The sequence below is a fragment of the Anopheles funestus genome, chromosome 2RL (genome assembly GCF_943734845.2).
Source record: "Anopheles funestus chromosome 2RL, idAnoFuneDA-416_04, whole genome shotgun sequence".
Taxonomy (NCBI): domain Eukaryota; kingdom Metazoa; phylum Arthropoda; class Insecta; order Diptera; family Culicidae; genus Anopheles; species Anopheles funestus.
The window spans coordinates 88,439,774-88,455,324 of NC_064598.1; the positions used below are offsets into that span (position 1 = coordinate 88,439,774).

At 45.1% G+C, this 15,551-nt stretch overlaps 2 protein-coding genes across 3 annotated transcripts in view; one reads left to right on the plus strand and one right to left on the minus strand.

Annotated features, from left to right (window-relative positions):
- The window catches only part of LOC125762891 (transcription factor hamlet-like), a 75,377-nt gene extending 68,740 nt beyond the window's left edge, over positions 1–6,637 (plus strand). For both annotated transcript variants that reach the window (XM_049425509.1, XM_049425510.1), the window contains one exon: positions 1,850–6,637. In XM_049425509.1, the coding sequence (XP_049281466.1) occupies positions 1,985–3,454 (1,470 nt within the window). In that variant the 5' untranslated portion in view covers positions 1,850–1,984 and the 3' untranslated portion in view covers positions 3,455–6,637. The remainder of the gene's footprint in view (positions 1–1,849) is intronic.
- Positions 6,638–6,720: 83 nt separating this feature from the next.
- On the minus strand, positions 6,721–9,925 carry LOC125762885 (polypeptide N-acetylgalactosaminyltransferase 3). Its single transcript, XM_049425479.1, has 4 exons — positions 9,554–9,925; positions 8,453–9,485; positions 8,274–8,375; positions 6,721–8,208 (listed from the first exon to the last, which is right to left on the minus strand). Exons 1-4 carry the CDS (start codon positions 9,682–9,684, stop codon positions 7,480–7,482), a joined length of 1,995 nt encoding a protein of 664 aa, XP_049281436.1. The 5' UTR covers positions 9,685–9,925; the 3' UTR covers positions 6,721–7,479.
- Between the last annotated feature and the right edge of the window lie 5,626 nt (positions 9,926–15,551).

The window sequence follows — 15,551 nt, forward strand, 5'->3', positions numbered from 1 at the left end:
CATTAGTCACCTGGTTTTTGGGGTTGACTTCGACAAGCAACAAAATACACAGAGCCATAACACCCCTCTATACACCACAAAACCGATAATGATCGCATATCACGATTCTCATTTTCGCATGACGGTTTCCAGTGCCTGGTTCCGTTTTCCATTCCAGTCACTGGACGCTGTTTGGGTGTTTTTCAATTTCCAATCCCTAAACCCCCCGGACGATAGGGCTCGTGCGCCGATTGACCACGACAATTCATCGACCTGTCTAACCTTCTCTCGTGGCCGAGGATAAAATGGAAACATGCATTCAATCCTCCTGCGTGCTTCCACCGAATAGTAAGAGAAAGATCTCTACACCAAAAACAAACATACCGGTGCTCCGTGACGAATTCCGCTTGGACATGTATACAGGAATGATCCAGCTTTTCGTTTTACTCCCCTTTTGCGCTCGCCGATTGCTTTTTTTGTGTGTGTCTGTGTGCGGAATTAAACCCTCTGATAAGGGAACGCAATTCGGCGAGGGTTCCTGGGGTAGGGAATGGAGAAGAAGGTGTGAAAGAAAGTTTGTTGAGGTAGAGACCACGCTTGCCAAACACTCATCCGCCGAGGTCCGGGCGGCCAGTAACTTGAACATCTCCAACACTAAACCCGCTACGAAGTGGTCGGCAAACACGACCAGAGGAACACGCGATCAAACGCCGTTTGAAAACTGTCCATAGAGGCAGATGCTGCTACAAATACATGAGGTGGGAGGGGAAACGGCAAGAAGACGTCAGGCAGAAAGTAGCCATCAGGGCAGCAAACGGCCACAGCGGCACCCACGTGCCATTTTGGGGTCGTGCGCCACACTTCAGACCATTCAGCTTGGTCGCCCTGTCGAGGTGAACAAATAATGGGTTTTCATAAAAGGAAATCTGGAGCGCAGGCGCTGGGTTGGAAGAAAATTCGCCATCAACCAGGGACCAGGCCGCGGGAAATGCATCCAGAATCCAAATGACCGTGTGTACGGTTCGTGCCGTTGACTTTTGCGGTATTGAACCATTTCAACACGGTTGCACGAGGGTGGGTTTTTTGCTGTTGTTGTTGTTGAGATCCTCTTTGTCTTTCGGTGCCATTTCCGCTGTCCATCCGCACGTTAGCAACAAGGTCCCGAGTGTCTTTTGGATGCAACGAGCTGCATCATCATCATGATCACAACCATCCCTAATGGTCAGAGGGTCCTCACCTCGGAGATGACGAAGACACAAGGGCGGTCTTTTTGATTAACATTCCAAGTGGTCGCCAGTGACAAGTCACCCGCGGATTCGCTTGGACACCGCACACTAGACAATATCAAAAGATGATAGCAAGTCCAATATTTGCTCGGAGACAGTTGGAGACTGCTGTACGGCGTTAGGCCGGACCTCGTTCGAACTGGGTCGCAATCGCATCTACTCTTTCTGGTCACTTTGTGTGTGAGCACGCTCGCCAGGCCACACTTCATTTGTTCCCTCTCGGGGGTGGTGGTGTTCGACACCTCTAGCGCCTCACCCAATTCGACGACCCCTTGTCCAATGCCGATTGTCTCGGCTTCAATAGAAATCATTGTTATTGGTTGGGTACATCTTTTCAACCGAAAGACTTTAAGATAGCCCATTGCAATGGCTTCTTTTATAGGCAAACACTTCACTATTCGCAGTGACGCTCTTCACAAGCAGTTGTCCAACGCACGGAAATGAATGACTCAATTAAGATCCCTCTCCCCACTCGTAGCAGTTACCCATGGGGGAAGAAAAAAGACTAAATCTCGTTTCTGGCTGTTTTCTCCACATTTATCCCCTTTCTTTGTTCTGCACACGCTATTGTGTTCTCGTTGCAGGTTTAAGGCTGAAGTGTGCTCCGCCATTGCTCCAACTGCTCCCAGCTTGCAACACCATCTCTACTCTGCCCGGTGTCACAAAACGAGACAACAACGGCCGCAACCGTGATCTGCGCGAATGCAGTGAGGCGCAAGATGCGCGAGAAGGATCACTCACCGCGCAAGATGCTGCCCAGTCCAAAGCAAGGCGCGGTCTATCCGCTGCTCGGTCTCGGATCCACCCTGCCGGCACCGTTCGATCTCTCGCTCGTCAACCGTTCGTCCTCGTCGAATCTGCTGCACCAGCAGCAGCAACAGCACCAGAGCCTCGCCGAGCAACCGCTCGATCTGCGGGTGGAGCGCAAGAAGTCGTCCGGTGGTGGTGGTGGTGGTGGCACGTCGACCTCTACCTCCTCGGACGATGAAACGGATCCACCGAGGGCAAGCTCCACCGACAGCAAGCCCGGGAGTAATGTGATATTCTTTAACGATAACAACAACAACACGAACAATCTGAACAACAACCACAGCAAACCGTCCGATAGTGATAAGAGCCCGAGTCCTACCAACCACAACAACAACAACAACAACAACAACAACAGCTCCAAGTACACCAACAACAACCACATCAACATTAAGGATGAGTTCCGAATATCGAGCCTCGCGAATCACAGTCCGAGTGCACTGTTTTCCGGCCCACCAGGACTCAACCCGCTTATGCTGGAGGCGATCGCAAAGGCGGGCCTTCCGGTACCCTACCGTGGTTCATTCTTGCCGCCACGATCATCCGCCTCGTACGATCTGCAGCGGTTAAAGGAGCGCGAAGCACTCGCCCTCAGTCTGTCGCAGCTCCGTCAAAGTGCCTCGAACAGCGGCGGTGCCGGGAATGGTTTGAATAACAATAACGCCAACATTATCAACCACAACCTGCCGACCGGTGCCGGCGGTACGACTGGTTCGCACGGCAAAAACAAGGACCGGTACGCGTGCAAGTTCTGTGGCAAGGTGTTCCCGCGGTCGGCTAACCTGACGCGTCACCTGCGTACCCACACGGGCGAACAACCGTACAAGTGCCGGTACTGTGAGCGATCCTTCAGCATCTCGAGCAACCTGCAGCGACACGTGCGCAACATCCACAACAAGGAACGCCCGTTCAAGTGTGCACTGTGCGAACGGTGCTTCGGTCAGCAGACGAATCTTGACCGGCATCTGAAGAAGCACGAAGCGGACGCGGCCGGACTGGGGCTTGGGTTGGACGAGCGACTGCGGGCGGCACGGCGAAACAGCCGTGGCATACCGGAGGATTCCTACTTCGAGGAGATACGATCCTTCATGGGGAAGGTGACACAGTTACCGATCCCGCTTCGGTTGCAGCACCAGCAGCAGCAGCAACAGCAGCAATCACCCTCCTCACAGGCTAGGGACAGCGCAAGGGATAGTCCGTTCGGTAGACGGCAGGCAAGGCAGCAGGATGGACAGCACGATACACACTCGTCCCGCAGCTCCACACCTTCGGACGAGGAACCCGTCTCACCGGCGGGAAGCATCGGCAGCGCCCACGAGCAGGACATCAAGATGGAGACGAACAACAACGAGGACGGTGACGAACCGTTGCAGGTCACCTGACCGGACGCAGTATGGTGTGTTCCCGCGGATCTTGGGTGTACCTGCTGATCAACGATCACGATCTAGATGGTTCCTTTGACAGTATTTGCTCTGCTCTGATCGCGCAGATCCAGCAGAAAAAGGTGGGTAAATGCTGTGTTTGTGTAGACGGGTGTCAAGCCAACGTTTACTACTTATACTAAATCCGCAAGGTACAATCGATCCTAAATCGTTAGCCTTTAAGTGAATGAATCTGCGCCACTCATCCGTCCACTACTCGTTGGCATCCGCGGTGCAACACCCCGCGGTGTCTTGTGTGTTCGCTACTACGCATAGCAAATAAGTACCTTTGTATTAGAAGTCGGACTAACTAACTAGCGAAAGGAGACTCGCAAAAACTGAGAGATTCAGATTACCATTACCCACGACCAGCCTACCAGCGCAGTCGAATTTATAGTATTGAAGCAAACAAGGGTTAGCAATAAAACTGGACACCAAACCCGAACGAACGCTTGGGTTGTGTTGTGTACATTTTAAGGGGATCTAGTGCAGGAATAGTGTTGCAAGGCTTCTACGTGACGGAACGGTGATATAAAACGAAATACTCTGCTTGTTTTTTTTGTACGTTTAAAAACTACTTGCCATACCGATCTTGTTCTGCTACTGGAAATCGATTAGAGTACGTTGTTTGTGTATATGTGGTTTTTTTTATATTTTATCATGTTTAATTATTACATTTACCATTTTTAGCATAAAACGTTCCAATGACACGCGGTTATGAGACGCGTACCCGATGATCTAGAACATGATGTAATGCTAATAAAAAATAAATATGCATAATATATAGCCACGTACGTATATAGGGCAAATGTCCAGCATCGAGTGTGAGAAAGGAATAGAAGGAATTATGGTACTCAAAACAAAAAAACAAAAGATATCTAACAAAAAGTAATTGTTCAACCAAAGCCAAATGTAAAATCTGCTCGCCTTGAGAAGAGCACTGGATTGTTGTTGGAAGGGCACGTGGAAGCAGTAGCGAAATTAACCGTTTAGTTTTGGAGGAAGCGACCCAAACCATTGCTCCGAATTACGATAGGTTAGGCGACGACTAGCGCATACAAATAATTGTGAAATGTTAAAGTATTGTTGAGTTTTAGTTCTTCTAGTAGGTAGGTAACACGATGTTGGTTAGTTTAGTGAGAGCACTGGCTTAGCTGTTTGTTAATTAGTTACGTTAAATATCGAACACCTTCCTTCCCGCTTGATTGGCTCCGGAAACGCGAGGAAAAGCACGGGAAATAGTTAAACCCGGGTTGTTCTAATTAAGTTTCGCAAACTACGCACACAAAACCACTTGATCGTGGCTTTGTGACCGGCCACAGAACTCTGCAGTCTCTGCCCATAAAATGGGGCACATTTTGGGGCACTGAGCAGAAGCAGAAAAATTACCACACCGGGAAGAAAATGGTGCACATAAAACCACACATCGTCGTCATGATCTCCGATACATCCCGATATGTTCCAATGTTAGTGGCTGGCGATCGCACATTCAAAGCACTCAGAGATAGGCAGACTTGGAAGATTCGGAGCGTGATCGTAAATGCTGGGGAGGTTTTTTTTAAAGCTTACCTCGTTACGGCGACACATACACGAGACCAGGTGCAATGTACAGGTTCCGACCAGGAACCGTTTTGTACCGTTTGTAGCACAGTTTTTTGTACCGAATTGTTGCACAAAACGTTGTGCGATACAGCGCGTATGATAAGCGACATTAGCTGATCGTGTGGAGGTATCTTCCGATGGTAGGCTTTTGCTGAAGAGGCAGCCATAAAACATGACCCGGCCGGGGATGGGTTTGGAATACAAAAAAGAGCACATTGAGAAACTTACCCGTCCTGGAGGTTTTTCAATTTCAAAGTCCAAATTCCGGAACAGTGAGACGTGTTGTGCTTCAGTGCCAGATTCCGGCCGATAGATAGACCATCGCAGGATTCCGATTATCGTTTTTATCCGGACCACAAGTCCAGCAGCTAGGAAGAAACAGATAGGGTAACACATATTTACAATTAAAACAATCCTACATTACGCCACACGCACGCTGTTACAAATTAGTTACCAATTTAGTGAGGCACGGCAACTCGGTAGTGAGAAAGCACTAAGGATGTGCACAAAAAATAGGTACGATTGCTGCTGGGATTGGCCGTTTCGTACTAAGTTTCGCATGATCGGCATACAAAAGCACGAAATGCAATAAACAAAAAGAGTGAACAAGTGAACTAGCGGAAACAGATTTAGCACGTGAGTCTTCCCCACACCATTTTGCACTTGGGGATTCCTAAAACCATACGGTACACACAAACGCCACATACCCATGCTTGATCCGTCTTCCATGATCGGTACACGATCACGATCAACATTCCCTTTTTCAGTTGTTTTGCATCTGAACAGGGCCATGTTTGTTTGTAATGTATAATTTGTTTTTTTTTTATTGTTTTTTTTTGAGATGATTTTATCTGTTTTACATCCATTTTTTACCCTATCTCTTTTTGTACGTTTTATTAGTCCAAATATACACACAACCGGCGCCGATAGAATAGCACCAGAACAAAAAGCGGGGGGAAAAAAACGCGAAACGCGAAAGTAAATGAACGAAGCGGAATGTTCATCGATGATAATAAATTTGTAGAATAAAGCAAAAACTAGTGAAACTAAATAGCACACTAATCGTAGTTAAACAATCGCAAACAAGAAATGCTACTCAAAACCAGCGGTGCACACCATCACACTAATAAATAGAGTAACTAATTGTACGCCATCTTGCCGTTAATCTTGACATTCTCACTATTGTTCTTTTGTAAGCGTACTTACTTTTTCCTTCACTTTCTTATAGTTTACAATTGCAGTTGCGATGCGTTTCTCGACTTTTTGTTTTAGTTAATTGATTTACTTCAGTTTACTTTACGCAAAAGTAACACCATTCCATGACAACCTACTATTACCCGCAACCAATATTATTATGCCGTTTTTTTGTGTTTTCTTGTGTAAGAATAATGTATAACTCAAAAAATACACAAAGCATACAAAAATGTCAACCAAGACACGCTTTAGTAAGTAAGCATACTTCTTTGTACATGTATGTAGAACCTATTACCGTTACTGTAGTGAAGCGAAACAAGCGAGAATAAATATCATGCACAAATCAGATTGCAAAACGTGTAATAAATCCACCAGGATTCGTTTGTAATATGTATACATTCATCTGCTTTCGGACGATGTAAATGCAGTGAGGTTTCGGGTTTGCATTTGTGAAAGGTTTGTATTAGAAATTATGCATTTATATTTGAGCGTTAAGTTTTGTCATTTGTGACCGGGTTTTGTGTATTTCCTCTTTTGCTGGCTCTACTCACAATATCACAGTTTCAAATTATATAATCCTAACAAGATGAGAGGGGGAAGGGAAAAACCAAGGTAAGAGGAAAAACAATCCTAACACAGCTAATAAGTCTTTTCAGGTGAGCGATAGAAATAAAGAACGTTATACTAAATACTGTAGAAAACAAACGCACACAGACACACACCGATAGATATAACACCTAGTACGTATGCCCGTTATCATTTTCTTCCCTGGGTAAAGTTACAAAAAACATTAAGCTACACATTTTATCTTACTGTATGAAATACCGTACGTTGCCTTACATACTAGCTTGGGGGGGAAAACACGGGTATTCAAAGATTGCCATGTAACATGAACTACGAACCCTTCAGGCCCTAGCTTTGTTCGCCTTTTCTCCTTCTTCCTTCGGCACTGAACTGGGAGCGTTAGTTTTTACTTAATATTAATACACTAACGTTTAAATTGCTCTTGTTAACTAGTGGAGAAAGGATTGGTTTGCAAGAAATGAATTGATATTGGTTGAAATCCTTTGTTTTTACCTCGTACTAAACTACACACGGACGTTAAGGAAGAAGTGAGCGAGAGAGAATGTGCGGTTCGTGTGTATCCTGAGCGAGGTGTTACTAACTCGGACTAGTATTTCAGGACTTGCTCACTTCCATGCAACCGGAAAGAGCATCCATTTCTGCAGCTCATTCCGCACATCACACGGTCCCAGAAACAGTTCATACTTATCCTCCCCATCCTCCCTTATCAGCGTTGCACTCCGTTCGAGACATTCCGCATCTTCGCCAATGTTTTTCAGATGGTATGTATCCGTTTCATACACCCAGCGCTGATTCGGTTTCTGGCTGCCACAGGTAACCATCTTTATTTTCCGCGCACCCTCCACCAGTTCCTCCCCATCGATGCTGGTCTTGCGGAAGGAATCCAGACAGATTCCTTCATCCGTCATGACGCGCCCGTAATCATCAATAACGAACTGTTCGTCGAGCACGTTGATCAGCAGCGAACACTTTTGCAGGTACGCTTGCCCGTACGGTTGATTAACGGCCGTGTTCGTTTTCGGCTTGTGCAGACAGTAGGGGCTGTGTTTGGCCGCCTTCATCGAGTCACCGATCCGTTTCACATTCTCCGTGAGGTATTTGATGAGAAATTTCCACTTCAGCTCGGGGTTCAAGTTCTTAATTATGAGATTAATCTTCTTCATCAGCGTGAGGTACTCCTGGTAGTCGAACGTTGACGTGAGGTCGATCGGTTGAATGCGACCGAAAAATTTGTTCGGTGCGGGGAAGAAATTTTGTGGCCAAACTCGCCTCAGGTACCAATCGAATGATTTGCAGTTTAGGGTGCGCTTAAGTGCAAGCCGATTTGACACGTTCTACAAAAAAAAGGGAACGAATTAGCTACATAAAGTCCTCTCCCCGAGAAATCTTGATATCTTACCAAGCTTTTGAACTCCTCGGTACCCTTGTTAAACTTAAAGAAAAACTTTGCCCAATCATCCATCCATACTAGAGCGACCCGGGCCAGATTTTCATTGAGAATCTAAAATAAAAGATAAGAATTTGCTTTAAAACCTTTTCGTATTGGATTAATTGTCAAACCTTTTCCGATCTACTTACACCACTAACACCACCAGGAAAGGTGTACGGCGAACTTTTGCGAAACAGATGGCCAACGTGCGAGCAAGGGGCAATTTCCACCTCACCACCACACTGCCACACACGGAAGGACATCTCCAAATTGTCGCCACCCCAAATCTTCAGCCGCTCATCGTACGCACCAATGTCGAAAAAGTACTTTCGGTCGATCGTAAACAATCCGCCCGCCATTGCTGGCGTACGGAATGGCGTCGTGGTGTCCTTTCTACGTTCTGCCAGCTCCTCATCGCTCAACGCATACCACCGGAAGTGCAGCGGCCAGTTAAACGCACCCCAATGAAACTCGAAACTTTTAATGTACGAAAAATTATCATCCGAGATGATATCGATCACCGGGCAGACCACCTTTTTGGGGTTTTCTTGTACACGGGCCAACAGTGGTTCTAGCCAACCAGGTGAACATTCACAATGAGCGTCGAGGAAGGTAAGTGTGTCGCCCGTTGCCATCCTTGCACCTAGCAGTCTTGCCGCAACGAGACCTTCGCGTTGGTTCAAACGCAGTATGGTAACCGAGATCGGAAGTTTCTGGACGTAGTTATCGAGCTCGTGCTTTAGAAACCGTCGATCACTAGCATCATCCACAAGCAGTATCTCCCGCACTAGCCCTTTCGGTGAGCGATTGATCACACTCCAGACGGTGCGCAGCAGAACGGACCATGCTTCATTGTGAAATACGATTATAATCGAAGTGGTTGGCAGTTTGGCGGGATACTGCTTCGAAACACATTTCGGTTTTCGCACATCCTGAAGGCTACGGTTCAGTGCGATCCGGTCGCTAGCGAGCAGATTGTAACGATTGATCTGAAACAACTGTTGCATCTTTAGCAGATCCTTCGCCTGTATCACAACCGGATCGCCACGTTCACCAACGCCCGGTATCGGATCGAAGTTGTTCGTGTTCATGAAATCTTTCGACAGGTTCCCCACCGTCCCAACGCCTACATAGTGCCCTACAATCTGCGGTATCCGTGGACGGTCGGGAAATTTGTTGCTCCTGCAAAACAGCGAACGAAACTGCTGTAAGTTATCGATTGATTATGAGTTAATCCCACCATTGCTTACCGCACATGTCGATGGTAGTTTATAAACTTTTCAAACGAATATTTCGAGATCAAATAAAACAAATACACACTAAATACGAACGAAATAATGATGTAGACGTAGAAAATTTTGACTCGCAATCGGAACATCATCGTTATGCCGCACCAATCGCAACGGAACAGCGGACAAGAAGTAATGGGTGCAGAACTACAATCTCCGATCTACCGCGTTGTCTTGAATTAACACTTATGCAAGTACTTTCCCCACAATAATTAATGCTAAAAACTACGGAATGGTTACAGCAATAAACCGTAAACTAAGTTTTGTAACATCTTCGTGCAATTTGTTGTTTTGCTGATATATTTTTATGTCGACCAATTTGACACATAAACAATACGGCCGTGACAGCGGAAACGCTTCAACCGAAACGCTTCAAATAGAAACGCTTCCGAAACGACACAGTGGGTAAAAGTTAAGTTTTAAATCGTTGGTTCTTTATTTGTATTATTTTAAAACCACCCTTTTTTTGTTTAGTGAATCCTTTTTAACCTTCTTGTGTAAGCTTAAAGCTAAAAAATAAAAATTTACAATAAAATTCATTCGCAAAGCACAGTATGACTTCAATTCAAAACCGTAAACATTATAATGTTTTAAAACATTTGTGTAAAACAAACCTCATTGTTTGTGGTTTATTATTGATTTTAAGAAAATCTTTTTTGTTCTTGCCCAAAATTTTAATTAAACCAATTGTAAACACATGCCACCTAGCAGAACATACGGCCTCACCCTCTCCCATGACCGCTTGGTAGTACAATGAACCAATTTTTAGCAACGTAAGCTCCAACATACATGCGCCAAAAACCCGTGAAACCTTACGAGCGGGCTTGATTACGGTCGGTCGATTCCCTTTTTCGGTACTACGTCATGCCCATTCAAAGATTTCCCGAACCCGAAGTACGACTGGCCCGCGGCGAGAGGGAGTTGAAAAATCAGCGTAGTTCATTTCATACCCCACCCCAAAAAGGCGTCATGGCGGGCGTTCATTTCGGAGTAAAAGCTCCCGCACGAAGCGAAAGCTTTCCGGAAAAATGGAGGGACAAAACCCATCCAATAAGCGGAACCATTGTTTACTGGAAATTAATATTGTAAATAATAGCACGAACTGATTTCAACCATCAATGTGCAAAATTGATTTCGTAATAATTATTAATTTATTTCCTCCAAAACGTTACTTCATAATTCATGCGCATTTTTCCACCCTTCAAAGGGCCGTGCAACTGTGTGTGTGTGTGTGTGTGTGTGTATGTTTGTGGTGATGAATCGTGGATTTTGCCGGCATTTGTTGGCATTGGTTTCGGGTTTTTGCCGTGTGTATATCCCAAGCGGAGAGACACACCACTAGCCGACTAAAACGAACGCCACGCGTTACTCTGTCGACGTCATTCAGCGTTCGCTCGTTGCCGTGGAAAGACGCGGACGCCCAGTTCCGTTTTTCTTCCAGCTTCCAGGTTCCGAAGTTGCTGAGCAGAATAAAAAAGAAAGAAAGACCTGCGTGTAACGGTGTTTTGTGAGCTTTTTTGTTATTGTTATCGTCGCCAAAAGGCTTCTCTCGGCGGTAGAGTCGAAAGTCAACATCACTGTTACGTACCACCCGATGTCCTGATGGTTGCTTTTCCCTTCCATTCATCATCACAGCAGGGAATGTGTTGTTTTACTTGAATTACGTGTTGTTGAGCCGGGGTTTTAGCTGATAGTGTCCCCCAGTAGCAACACCCTGCCACTAATGCTTTTTATTATAAGCGATAGATCACAGCGCGCCTCGTGAAGTTTGTCCTAGGGACTTCCTTCCTTCCTTCGAAATCCGTGGCGCACATGCTACAGCAAACAACTTTCGCAACACCTTTCGGCACATTTGGGGAACGTTTTTACGTGTCACTACTGCGCAAAAAGAAAGGCAATCTCCGGTGATGTCGGTCGGTCCCCACGGATCGTCGGTACAGTATCGGCAGTGTCTGGTGCGACGACGTGTCGATGTGTGAAATTAATTAAGCTTTAGTGACGCATCAGGTCTGTGATACATAGTGAGGGACGCCTAAAAGTGAGAACGAAAAAAAAAGAATTGTCGAGCAATTTATTTAGCCGCGCACACAAAAACTCGTTCTGAAACGCTCATCGTAGTGTGGTTGCATCACGTTGGGCAAGAACTGCAACCGAGGTGCATCAGTAGCAGAAAAAACAATCCCCCACCCAAGACATATACACGCACGCTTCATTCTCGTAAGTATATAGTATTGTGTCTATATTTAAACTCTATCAAACCTACAAATGCACCGCCATATCGTACAGTGTTTTGGGTTTGGTAGTAAACACTGCTCTGCTCATGTCTAGAACGCGCGTTCTACTGAAAGAACTGACCGTGGCGGTGTGTGTGTGGGATGCGTTCCGGTTGCGAATAGTACGCGCGCCATTTCCACGCACGACGCTGCGAGCCGCTCTGACTGAGACGCAGTAAAAGTTCACGGTCAAATAGGGTATTCATCTAATTCGTCTCCTCGTTCCCCAAAAACACCAAACTCCGCATTTTCCCTTCTCCAGTATTTGTCGTACGGTTGATATCTAGATATACGGCTTTTCTTGACATCGCTTGCAAAAGCATCAGCTCACGTGAGCACTATGCGTGAGAAGAAAAATCGTGACGTGAGAATGAGAAGGAATATATGAGCGGCTGGGTGTTTTTGCAAATAGCTGCTTGGGAGCAGCTGAGATTGTGAAAGCGGGGCCGAAATTTCGGGAAAACAAGTCAATGTCCGAACCGACCGTATCATGTGGGCTTTACCAGGACCCCTTGGTACGGTGGTAAACCTTTGGAAAATGGATGATTAATGGTTGGACTCCCGTGTATCCGGAGGAAATTTGAGCCACTTCCTACCGAACCCAAAGGGACGGGGGAGAAAGGAACCGTAAAGCGGAGGAAAAAAAAAACAAAACCAACAAGAGAAAAAAGCTTATCGTACCGCGTTCGAAATTGTGAGATTACGTTCGAGGAAATGTGGACGTCCCTATCGAGCCGTCGTTGTTTACGCTTTTCCAGTTTTCCGGCAGGGAACGGCGATGCGATGATGTGAAAGATTCACTGATAGCTCTGTTACTTTTGCTGTAGCTTTTTCTTATCGGTGATATTTTTTTTCTCCAACCGAAAGAATCATTTCATATGTGAATGCGGGTTCGTTGAGATGTGATGTGGGTTTGATAAAATGAGGCTGTGTGTGAGTAACGGCAGGAAATGGTGGCGGTTTGTGGGGTTTTAGAATGAATGCCTGTTATTCGGATGCTGAGCAGTTGCGATGGGTTTTGATGGGAAGAAAATGATTGATTAAATGTTTTGAAAATGAAACGTTGGAAATTGTAATTTTTTTTTTATTTTGAAAATTCCATTGGTGTGTAAATACATAACTTTGCACAACAGTGTCTTAATGTAAAATGCTACAATTCTCCTACGTTCTTCTTCTTCTTCTTCTTCTTCTTGGCCTAACGACCTTACAGGTCACGACGGCCATTTCTGGCGTACTATACTTATTTTACCACATAGCCGAATAGTCAGTCCTTTGCTAGGGGGAGACGGTCCGGATGGGATTTGAACCCGGTCCTGCCGTGTGGACTGGCGCCGTTTATCACATGCACCACCGGGCCGCCCCTTCTCCTATGTGTTGTATTTAAATAAGAATGTGAGATTGTGAACGAATTAATTTTTCTTGTTTTATATTTTATTTTTTATATATAAACTGTTTGACTGCAAAATTACTTTACAAGAAGCAAGGTATGTCCTTTAGGCGCTACTTTGCTGCAGCGATAAAAATTATAGCAAGTAAGATTAATTGAACCTTGGATGAATAACTACAACAACAACAAAAAAGGGATCAATCAACATGAGTATGAATAAAAGATTTCCATTTCCAAAATACTTTTTGCTTCCCCAAAAAAAAAGGGGAGCACTCCCAACTATTTCAAACTACCGAGGCCACCATAAACAGAAAGCCGTATCCGATTATTTTGGAATACATTTCGCTCGCGTAAATGGTAGGGAAAATCGTTTATTCATGTAACATTTACGCGGATGAAAGGAAGAGTACATGTTACAAGGGTATGTTCCGGCTGTAACGAGGCTGTAATTTCCATTTCCCTCTCCGGTAGCCAAAAACCTAGCACAAGAAGCACAAGTGAAAAGCATAATTTCGAACCAAATCATTATACCTTCAGAATGCAAGCTTTCCCAAGCCAGGGCCAAAACTATTCTGTTTCGTTTCTTTTCCACCCCATCCTCTTTTTCTCCGTACAAATTTCCCTTCACTTCAATGGTGGAGTAAATATTTAATAAAGCACCACCAATAAAGCGAAAAAGTGCACGATTGCTTCAACGATTCATTGCGAAATTGAATGAAATCGAGCAAAAGCTTCACCGTGTCCCTGTCTTAAGGGGATAGTTGTGCCTTCGTTTAATTTGTGCTTGCCTTGCTCGGATCGCTTTCTGGGGTTTTGGGTGCTGGCAAGCGTCACACAGCAAGGGAAGAAAAAAAGGGTAGAAACGGGGTTGGAAAACCATGAAACCCCCTCAGAACGGTGTAAAAGGTAAAGAAGCACTAGTGCGATGGTTGACATTCGAAGTGTACCTTCACCATAACCAGGGGCTTCGGTGCCGGATAATGAGGCACACGACAAGGCACCAAAAAAAAAAAACATCAACGCCTCCGGGATGGCAAAAAGCAAACGGCAAAGGATGAATGTTGTCATCCAGCGGCGTTGCTGGTGCTTCACACTAATTTGTAACTTTTCCAACTGTGCAAATGTAAAGAATGTGCGCCGTACCGCTTTCTTTTAAATGCCTTTAACCTTTCGCCGTATCCGGAAGATTGCTTCCGAATGAGTGACGGAACGCCATCACCTCGCTATTGCACTATTCACACTGGGGATGTAATTTGTAAATTTTATGTAACTTCCTGTTGGAAACATCTAGAATAAGAGGGGGTTCGGGAGAAAGTCACACAGGAAAGGCAGAAACTATGGTCACGAAAGAAAGGAAGGAAGAAAAAAACGTTCAGAAAACAATATCCATTCAAATAGGCATGATGGGTTTCTGTTTGTTTTTTTTTCTTCTTGTGTTCCCTCTTTCATTATAATCAGGATGACGCTTTCGGGGACATTTTCATGCTGGAGCACATTTTAGGTTCCGATTCCAAACCCACCCCCAGAGAAAGGGCAAGCGATCGTGGTGAAATCCAATTTCCTTCCACTAACCATCGAAAAGCAGAAGAAAATGGTTGTGAGCAAAAAGCCTGAACCCCTGCGCTTGTCTTCTCGGTCGGTTCTAATGAGCGTCAATGTCGAAGCCTTCTTCACAAGCTTTCTTTCCCTCCTTCGCCCCCAAAAAGGCTTCTTCTCCCCCCTTCCCTAAACATCCAGCTCGCGGTTGTTTCATTTCCTTCCGGAGAAAAAGACTCACCATCGATTTGTGTTCCCTTTTCACCAGATGAACAGTTTTATCAAATGAAGCGTGACAATATCATCATTATCAGTTGGTCTTTCAGCGAACAGGCAACTTGCGCCTTGGGTAAGACATGGTGTTGCCGGGGTTTTCCTTTTTCCTTTCCACTATTTGGCTTCGGGTGCAAGCTTCGGAGCCAACAAAAAAATGTAGGGGTCGTTGGCCGCATTTTCTTCGCCCGACAGCCCAAATACGCATTTTATTATCTCGTTCTTTGTATAAGATGTACATTCGGCAGGAAGGGAATTTTTTTTCTGTTTTTTGTAAAGAAAAGGAAATATTTTTTCCTTATATATTTTGTGGTGAATGAAAATGGAGATAATGAAAATGGAGATAACATTGTGATGCATTTTGTAGAAGAATTGTTCAGTTCTTTTTAGCAGGTTTTTTGTTCCTCTTTCTCTACTTTAGTTGACTTGTTGTTGATTTATACATTTATCAATGTTATGTTTTCATCAAAATGTTTGATTAGCCTTAAAT